General features: G+C 37.4%; 1 protein-coding gene and 1 long non-coding RNA gene across 2 annotated transcripts; both read right to left on the reverse strand.

Annotated features, from left to right (window-relative positions):
- Positions 1-528: 528 nt before the first annotated feature.
- Positions 529-1,567, reverse strand: LOC133856861 (non-classical arabinogalactan protein 31-like). The gene is made up of 3 exons (XM_062291899.1): positions 1,285-1,567; positions 928-1,110; positions 529-755 (listed from the first exon to the last, which is right to left on the reverse strand). The coding sequence occupies exons 1-3, from the start codon at positions 1,565-1,567 to the stop codon at positions 529-531; spliced, it is 693 nt and encodes a 230-aa protein (XP_062147883.1).
- Positions 1,568-3,758: 2,191 nt separating this feature from the next.
- Positions 3,759-8,891, reverse strand: LOC133857753 (uncharacterized). The gene is made up of 2 exons (XR_009898370.1): positions 7,760-8,891; positions 3,759-7,709 (listed from the first exon to the last, which is right to left on the reverse strand). It is a non-coding gene; the product is annotated as an uncharacterized LOC133857753 (long non-coding RNA).
- Positions 8,892-10,673: the final 1,782 nt, after the last annotated feature.

Here is a 10,673-nt window from a genome sequence, read left to right on the forward strand (position 1 = left end):
TAAAAGAAGAAAAAACTGAGTGTAACGTGCATATCTTGGATAACGTACGTTTATAGGCTATAAATATGCTCAAGGTCAATGACATTAATTAATAGAGTATCAAAATCACACCTACCCAGTGGAACATTTTCAACACATTCAATGAAAATTGTGTTCAAAGCACACCCACATCTCTTTCGTTCTCTATGAATATAACTAGAAGGGGGCTAAAAAGAAAGAACAGCATGTGACAATATTTTAACAATATAAATTAATCTAAAATAATCAGTAATCAGTACCTCGTACAGAAAAAACAAAATTATAGTATATTAATTGAAAAGACAAAAAGTCACTTTCTGGATGTCACTGCCTGCAATCAATGATCAAACAAATCATAACTGATAGATACCGACAGACCGCTGTCGTAGTACAGAAACAGAGATAGATAACTTTCTCAAAAATAGTAAAATAAATAAAATAAAATTTTGCCTTTAATTTTATTTATTTTTTAAGATTTATTCTCCAAGGGTGGGGTCCGCCACTACTAACTTACGGATATGTGGTCGAAGAAGCAATTGGGTCACCATTGGGAGCTGCTGGAGGCCCGGCGGATGCCTTCTTCGGAGATCGTAGCGAAGGAGCGACTCTGTGACCCACGACGGCACTTTGACCGGCTTTTTTAGGAGGAGTCCCGGGGATGTGAGTAACAGGGTCTGGTCTAGACGCTGGAACCGGTCCCCTTTCCATTGAGCCCAGCTGAGGAGCGAGACTGTGACCTGGATTAAGACGAAAGAAATAAAGCATTAAGAGCAGACACACAAGTTCCAAAAGCCTTCTACTAAACATCAGATTGCTATCAGTACCGGGCTAACAAGTACGTAGTTTCTTACTCATACAAAAATACAGGCTAAAAAAAACCAAAAAAAAGCCAAGGAAGCAAAAAGGGACCTGCTGGAGGCCGGGTGGATGCCTTCTTCGGAGATCGTAGCGAAGGAGCGACTCTGTGACCCACGACGGCACTTTGACCGGCTTTTTTAGGAGGAGTCCCGGGGATGTGAGTAACAGGGTCTGGTCTAGACGCTGGAACCGGTCCCCTTTCCATTGAGCCCAGCTGAGGAGCGAGACTGTGACCTGGATTAAGACGAAAGAAATAAAGCATTAAGAGCAGACACACAAGTTCCAAAAGCCTTCTACTAAACATCAGATTGCTATCAGTACCGGGCTAACAAGTACGTAGTTTCTTACTCATACAAAAATACAGGCTAAAAAAAACCAAAAAAAAAAGCCAAGGAAGCAAAAAGGGACCTGCTGGAGGCCGGGTGGATGCCTTCTTCGGAGATCGTAGCGAAGGAGCGACTCTGTGATCCACGACGGCACTTTGACCGGTTTTTGTAGGAGGAGGTCCAGGGATGTAGGTTACCGGGTTTTGTCTATACGGAGGAACAGGGTATTTTTCCATTGAGCCCAGCGGATGACCGAGACTGTGACCTAGATTGCGCGACGAAGGAGGACCATGAGCGACGCCAACGGTTATAACAAGAAGGAAAAAGGCTAATGCTACGAGAACCAAAGCTTGATCCCTCCCCATGGCAGATTGGTCAGAGAGATCACCTTCGGCAGAATTTTTTTTTTTTGATGAATAAGTGAGCACTTTTATTACTAACAACCAGACAATGCCCTTAATTTATAGAGGATGGACAATGCCCTTAATTTGTAAGAGAAATGCTTGGTTATACACTCTCATCCCACTCCTATCCCACCCTTGTCTACGTGGACCAATAATGTGAGAGATAATGGAGAAAGTGTAGTGGGATCCTATTTTTTTAACAATATTATTGGTCCACGTAGACAAGAGTGGAATAGGAGTGGGATGAGAGTGTACAATCAAATATTTCTCAGTAATTATCACAAATTATTTAATATTTGTAACTACGCGTTTCAATCCTTTCCCGGTTTCCCCCCTACTTTCTTCAGCATGAGTTAGTATTTTTTTTTAATATATATATATATATTTCCATTCTTTAAATTTTTCTGTGAGACACAGTGCGACGGGTGATGAAGGCAAGACTGCCAAGTTTGACTGAATGGGAGCAAGAATATGCGAAGAGGGAGAGAGAGAGAGAGAGAGGTGATGAAAACTTGGCGACCTCCATGGAGCTACGTACGGTTGATTCGGTGAGACCGGGCTGCTTGAAACAGTGCTTGGGTAAGATTCTCAAGTTGTCATCCTTACTCTTCAATGTCCAACGATTGTCCAAGACTGACGTATCACCGACATCATCAAATCCACATTAGACTCTATTCCTCCTGATTCTTCTTGGTCAGCACGGAAAGTCAATAGAAGTTCAAACTTCGGTGCTCATTATGTGGCACATTGGGCCGCAGCTAGATTTATTTCAAGCAGCATTCCCACCTCCTCTGGTTTTCAATCATCTCCTATTCCATTAGTCGGTGGCACTGTTCCTTTGTGCAATGTTGTACTATCTCCGGATGCTCCTTGTAGTTTGATTCCAAGGTCTTCTACCTTTGGTTAGTTTGTAATTTTGAAACGTACTTATATATAAAAAAAAAAAAAAAAAAAAAAAAAAAAAAAAAAAAAAAAAAAAAAAAAAAAAGATTCGGGTTACGTTTTGCAAGTGGGTTCTGGGGTCAAATCATAACCAATAGAACTAATGTTTAGAGACTTTTAGATAACTATTACCATGTGGCATGTGCTTCGGCGGCTCGGCCCATAACCAATTTGCTTTCTAGGTTTTAAATTTTAATAATCATTTCTTTACATTTTTCTCTTTTTCTCAATCACACACTTCTAACCCTAGTCAGTTATTATTTTTTTTTTTCTAACAAAATTGATCTTGTGCAATATCAGTTATGTCCAGAAAATAATTACAAAAAAATAATAATAATGACAGCAAATAAGAAAAAAATTGAAACCCAATGGGGCTACGGGTACAATCCAAGTATTTTTTTTTAATATGTTTTCCCACATACTTTTTTTTAATAATTTAAAAAACACATGGTATTTAGAGGTTAATATGTTAGAATTTCAAACAAATTAGTTTGTAAGAAATTTATCTAATGTTTACCTTAGTGGTTCAGGAGATTAGTTCTTTCTTAAATCAGTCTGTTGAGTCATGGCTTATATTTATGAAACTCTAATAGATTTTTTTTTTTTTTTTTTTTTCGCGATACACATATATATTGTGTTGGAATTTCTATTTTGAATCATGTTTATCATATTTTTATGTTATTATAATTAGAGTATATAAATAGAAAAACAATTATCTTGTTATTATATTAATTATATTATTTAATTTCACTCCTACTATGACAAATTTCTTGCTCTGCCACTATTTGCATATATGCTCTGTTCGCTTTAGACGGCATACAATGACCGACATTACTTATTGTACATGTGTATTACCGTATATGGGTTTCAAATCCCTTTTTCCTTGCTAATTATTAAGGGGGGACATTCATTCTCCTTTTGACATGTTACGTACACATGTACATTTTTTTTTTACGTTGCAGTTCACCCTTCAACTCGCTCATTTGGTGATATATGTATATATTTTTTCCTAGAGATGTGATGACATCCTTATTTTTTTTTTTTTTTTTTTTTTTTTTTTTTGAGAAAATAGATTTCATTGATCAATAATAAGAGCCTTGGTCACTGCATTCCTTGCTAGATCCTAATTGTTGATTTAATGTGGTTGGAAGATATTCCTAGTAGTATTTCTGATATTGTTCTTAGGAAAGTAGTTATCCCTAGATCCTAATTTTTCGGATCATCTACTATCTTGATTCTTATTTATAAGATTGATTGACTTTGTTCAAAAAAAAAAAAAAAATAAGAGCCTTGGTCGGCTAATACATGAGGAAGGATAGGTGATGGACAATCACCAATCCATACACAATCCATAGCCTGATCAATCGTAAATTTGGCCAAAACATGTGCCGCTAGGTTAGCTTCACGGGGGGCATACTGCATCTCAAATGTCTGAAAGTTGCACTGTAATGTGCGGGAATCCTCCAAGAGTTGGGCATGCGACTCAATCCAGCATTATGGAACCCTTGAACCGCCTGCATGGAGTCACCCTCAAAAATCACCCGAAGGTGGCCAAGATCGCCACAAAGTCGCACAGCTCTCCAGAAGGCCACTGCCTCAGCCACAGTGGGATTATTGATGAAAGGAACCTACACCGCCAATGATGCCACAACAGTCCCATGCTCGTCCCTCAAAATCGCCCCCACCCCCATTGTCTTCCTTTCTGAGCATAATGCAGTGTCCCGGCCAGTTCATCTTCAATAAACCCACCTCTAGTCATCTCCACCTTATCTCCCGAGGAACCTGCGAAAGAGATGGCACAGAATCCATGGCTAATGCCTCATTGAACTGGGTGATAGCCTCATTCGCCATTTGCACGACTTGGAATGGATTAGGAACAACCTCCCTCCCAAAGACGCAAGCATTGCGGCGGAGCCAGATGAACCGGGCTATCGTCACTGCTTCTATGAGTTCCTCCACATTGAGTCATTCCTGCATACACATCAGCCACACAAAACGATCAGATTCCCCCAAGGATAGCTTTTGTAGTCACCTAGAACACTCCTGCCAAGCCGATACTGTTGCTGGACAGGTCCATAGCATATGCCATGCTGTTTCCGGGTTAGTCAAACACATGAGACAGAGCGGATCAGAGACAATATGTCTTCGAAGCAGCAAGTCTTTTGTGGGTAGCGCATTGGAGTAGAGTTTCCAAAGAAAATTCTTCACTACCCCTATTGTCTTCAACTTCCATAGACGCTTCCACACCTTTGCTGTCTCCTAAACTGAAGAGCATTCCCCCATCTCCAAATGGTAGGAGCTCTTGACTGAGTAGCAACCATTCATCGTTCCTGTCCACACCAATTTGTCAGGCCGACCTCGAGGGCTCACTACCAAGCTACAAATGGCCTCCACTTCTGTTGGAGTGAACAGGTCTTGAATAACATTCATGTTCCACCATCCAGAATCATGATCAATTAGCTCACTAACTCTCATATTCGGATTGGTACTGCGTCCAGAAGTGCCTTCGTTAAGGGTAAACCCTGGCAGCCACTTATCCTTCCTCACATTGATGTTATCTCCATTGCCAACTCTCCACCGTAGACCCCGAATTAAAGCTGGCCTTGCCTTGCTTATGCTCCTCTAGACATATGAAGGGTTGTGCCCCACAGAGGCCTCCAAGAAATGGCCTCCCCGAAAATATATATATATATATATATATATATATATATTTTTTTTTAAAAAAAATATTTTTTTAAAATTTATTTATTTATATATTTTTTTATTATTATAATCGACACGTGTTGCCATCTTATTAGCGGTGATGTGACAACTAATCGAATTTCACTCCAGGAAAAGATATGTAAATTAAGCCAATTAATTACACGGATCTCTGAATTAATTTTGATACTAGATAGAGTAATTTAAAATTTAGGCCGACCACATTGACCGATTGTGCAATTTTTCCAATTTTAAATATTTGAATGTCACCCACCTTGAGTCCAGCATATCTACAAAACTCATCCCATTTCCTCAAAAAATTATTTCAAACGCCAACCATAACAACACCGATCCTATGTGTTGTCATATTTAAAATTCACTACAAATCTCTGCATAATTTCTTTCTCATAAGCATAGCGCCATAGCCACTTCCTATTTGGTTGAACATAAGTAAATTTTGAGCCCTCAAACTTGTGATCCCCCAATCTAAACTATGGTTAAAAATACCTTAACGAGGTAGAAATTAGAAAAATTAGGTTCAGAAAACACTTGGTGGAATCTCTCTAAAAACGTTCTATTGGTGGGTAGATACTAATTGAACAGTACACCACGTTGGGGGTTAGTGAAAACCTACCGTTCAAACAATGGTGAATACTATTTGAAAGATTAGGTGGAGAATCACATGAGTTGCAGAAAAAAGTTATCATTCGAATAATATAAAGTAACCGATCAAACCATATCGCGCAAAGTTATATATATAGGATAAAGTGGAAAACTCTTAGTAATCAAATGATACAAGCACCGATCTAACGGTAACGAATTGTATGCGATTTAAATAAGTCTAAAAAGTTACATAATAGAATGGGAGCTTTTTAATTAAGTAGATTTTCGTAACCCTAACGACCTTACTTATGATGTGCTAGCGAGCCCATGCTACCTAAAAACCACACAAGGTCTTCAAATAGTATGGGCTTACAAAACCGAGTCATGTTTTATAAACGAGAAGAATAATGCTATATACACGTTTATGTCTTGCAAGTATCTCGATTTGCTGACACATAATAAAATAGTAGTTAGACATTGATGTAGTATATAGCTTTAAGAGAAATGCACCAAACTTTATTCTCATCCAATATTATTTTATTAGTATGATACGACAGTGTTTATGGCTCTTATTATTATTATTATTATTTTTAAACACTGAACATGTCAAATCCAATAAAAGAAAATGGGATATGAAGATATGGGTGCAGTCTCCATACGTTCCCCTTTAGACACAGAAATCTCAAGGAGCGAGTCCAATAAAAGAAAATGGGATATGAAGACATGGGCGCAGTCTCTATACGTTCCCCTTTAGACACAGAAATCTCAAGGAGCGAGTCCAATAAAAGAAAATGGGATATGAAGACATGGGCGCAGTCTCAATACGTTCCCCTTTAGACACAGAAATCTCAAGGAGCGAGTCCAATAAAAGAAAATGGGATATGAAGACATGGGTGCAGATATGAAGATATGGGTGTAGTTTGACATCTTAAAAAATGAGCGAGTTCAGCCAGCTTTTATACAATCAAATAAACAGTGTTTTAACGGGAACCGATTGAATCCTTTCAGTGGGCATCATTTTCGCTGGAGACGTGGCATCATATCATCATCCATTGACTGGATTTGAAAGCGTGGGTGGTGCAATAGTGGAAATTGGGTTACACGCCCACTCCCTCCCACCACGCAAAAAGTAGCCGGAATCGTTGAAGTTGAAACTTGGGTCTATGATAATGATGCAATACCAGCTATAGTTGAAACTTGGGTCTATGATAATGATGCAATACCAACTCCACTTAGCCGTAATAGTTGAAACGACAATGATGCAATACCAACTGTAGTTGAAACTTGGGTCTATGATAATGATGCAATACCAACTCCAGTTAGCCGTAATAGTTGAAACGATAATGATGTAATACCAACTACAGTTGAAACTTGGGTCTATGATAATGATGCAATACCAACTATAGTTGAAACTTGGGTCTATAATGATGATGCAATACCAACTGTAATAGTTGAAACGATAATGATGCAATACCAACTATAGTTGAAACTTGGGTCTATGATAATGAAGCATTACCAACTCCACATAGCCGTAATAGTTGAAACGATAATGAGCCGTAATAGTTGAAACGATAATGATGCAATACCAACTGTAGTTGAAACTTGGGTCTATGATAATGATGCAATACCAACTCTAGTTGAAACTTGGGTCTATCATAATGATGCAACACCAACTCCACCAAGAAAAGCCGTAATAGTTGAAATTTGGGTCTATGATAATGATGCAATACCAACTCCACTTAGCCGTAATAGTTGAAACTTGGGTCTATCATAATGATGCAACACCAACTCCACCAAGAAAAGTTAGCCGTAATAGTTGAAACTTGGGTCTATAATAATGATGCAATACCAACTCCACCTAAAAAAGTTAGTGATGGGTCTATAATAATGATGCAATACCAACTCCACCAAGAAAAGTTAGTGGGAGAGGTAGAAATTTGGTTCCATCATCATATAATTGGTGCCACACCCGGATCCGCTAAGAAAAATTAGCTGGAACCAAGTTTATGAAAAAAGTGTTGAGAAACCTTAACATTTGTCTGATATACCAAACTCTTATCTTATCACTACCGTTTACTACGCTGTCGTCCTTATGCATTACTTCACATCCTCTTTAAGGAGTGGGGTGTCGCATCATTAGAAGGAATCCAAATTTCAACTAATTTTATTTCCTAAGCATCATGTATATAAGCTTCTTTGAAGTTTTGAATATTTTGAAAAATTACGAAAACCGAAAAAAAAAATATTTTCTTAAAACTATATTCGGATGGTTACTCTTTACCACTAGGAAAAACGTACGCATTTGGCAACTTGCGACAGAAGTTTACCATATAGTAGCTAAGAGCATATTTAGGCAATTCATGTTTTTTTATTATATTTTATTATTTTTGAAAAATATGTTTGGGTGGATTTTCTATATATAGAACATACCCATAACGGTTCATAACCTATATATTATCCTTGTTCACTTGCTGGGAAAATAAAATGAATGATAATTAAACCTTTCCAATTGCAAGAATTGGGGTATGTTCACAATAACTGTACGTAGTTTGATACTTTGATCATAGGCACGTCAACGCGCGCAATAGACATCCCTTACTGATTGTAATTGCAAGTTCAAGCCATGCATGCTGAGAGTGTAAGTATCAGCACCCTGGGCAACATAAGGATTACATGAACTAAAATGGAAACAACAAAAAAGTAACAACAGCAGAAAATTCTAACACCAGAGAAACCCAGCAAATAATAATTCAAGGAAAAAACAAGACAATGAAAACTTTATTAAAATAGATTCGGAGCTCCCTCTTTTGCGATTGTGAGAAATGTCAAAGGTGAAGAAGCCAACATTTCATTATATTCCTATTTTACCCTTAACCTTTCAATATGAAGAACAAAAAAAAAAAGGAATAAACTGAAATGTTGGGGTAAAATAAGAATAGACTGAAATGTTAGCTTCTAGAAGAAGAAGAAGAAGCCAACCATTTCAGACTGAGCGTCATCCGTACTAACAAGGGAGAGAAGGGAAGGGGGGGGAAGGGGAGTTCTGGAGGAAATAGGTGGCCACGGTATTTATAGGGCGCGCGCGGTGTCTGCTTCAATCTTTAATTTAATCAAAGTGACGTCAGTGGCGTCATTTTTAAGGAGCAAAATGGGTCCCCCATTCATGTCGTTTTCCAGAAGAACCTGACTCTGCATTTTCAGGGACCTCACATTTCTACAAATATGATTTGCCTTTGGCAACCGATTGTCAAATTTTCAATTTTCTTTTACTTTTTTCAAATAAATGAAATACAAATCATTCTTACTTTTTTACACTTTTTACATTATATTAATAAATTTTTATTATTATTCAAATACAAAAATTTATTATAAAACAAAACTTTTTTACTTTTTCATAAAACATTCACCAATTTTATATTTCATCAATCACTTTTTATTACTATTCAAATTAATATTTCATTTTACACTTACTTACCAAACAAGTTCTAAGAGTGGAACCCTCCTTGTCAACTTCCTTTTTTTTCAATTAAGAAGTTGGGTTAAACACTTTTTTTTGGTACTTATGGTTTAATCTTTTTTTTTTTTTTTTTTGCTTTATGTGTTTTAAAAAAGGTGCTTCTATCTAAATTTTCGTCCAAAAATTAATGATTGTACATGTCAACGCCACTTAACACTCTTCAAAATGCGACATTTACCCTAGATGCCACGTCATAAGACACATCAGCAGCGGCTCCATGTCACTGCCACATTGTTGGAGAGGGGGCTAGTGGCGGAACCAAGATTTTAGTTGAGAGGGTCAATAATTTTATTTTATTTTTCCGATTTGATAAATAAAAAAATAAAATTCTGAATTTAATAAAAAATAAATAAAAATATAACTAACACAATAAATAAATAATTCAACAAAATTTAATTATCACTTAAACCATATAAATGTAATTTATAATTTATTTTATCACACCTAAAGAACATTTACTCAATTGTTCTCTACGAATTTTTATACGTTACAATGTTGCATGATTTCTTCAACAGTCTTAGTAGGCTAAGGCTAGCTCTTTTAAAAAAAAAAAAAAAAAAAAATGCTCTAAAGTTGTAAAAGGAATCTTAGTCGGCAAAAAAAGTTGTAAAAGGCGTCTTACGAGTTATGTTATAACTTGTACCACCTTTGTCCTTGTCTTGTTTATTTGTTTTTCATAAGTGAATGTGGTATAAAGCTCTGTCATTTGTTTTAAGTTGCCCCTAGATGAGTTTTCCACAAGGGGAACCAGGGTTTCTGAAAAAGAAATTCAAGAGTAAAAGAAGTTTTTGGAAGGTGAGAGAGGACATTTGACCCTTCTCGAGCCCCTCCCTCAGCCTGGCCACCTCCACTTTAGTCAAGGGGGTAACTCAGGCATCGTTGCCGCCGGCCTGGGGGTGGCCGAACCACCCCCAAAGAGAAAATAGGGGTGGCCACTCCCATTTGGCCGGGGGTGGCGGAAACCACCCCAAGGGCCAGCTACCCCCAAATAGAATTGACAATTTTTTACACGACTCGTAAATTCGACCTGAATACGACACGAAGTTATAAGGTTTGAATTTAGACTAAACGGGTTTGTGTCATAAACAGATCAATCCGTTTATGACACGTTTATAACCCGCCAACCCGTTTGTTAAAGTATTGATTAAGTTATTAAATTTACCTTTTCTTATCAGCTTAAGCTTTTAGAACAAGTGGTGATTTAACATGGTATCAGAGTCAAAGGTCTTAAGTTCGAACCTTGACTCCGTCATTTACTTCCGTTTCAATTAAATATTCCACGTGTCGGGTTTCATCTATCAAAAG

Source organism: Alnus glutinosa, chromosome 14 (assembly GCF_958979055.1).
Source record: "Alnus glutinosa chromosome 14, dhAlnGlut1.1, whole genome shotgun sequence".
Classification (NCBI taxonomy): domain Eukaryota; kingdom Viridiplantae; phylum Streptophyta; class Magnoliopsida; order Fagales; family Betulaceae; genus Alnus; species Alnus glutinosa.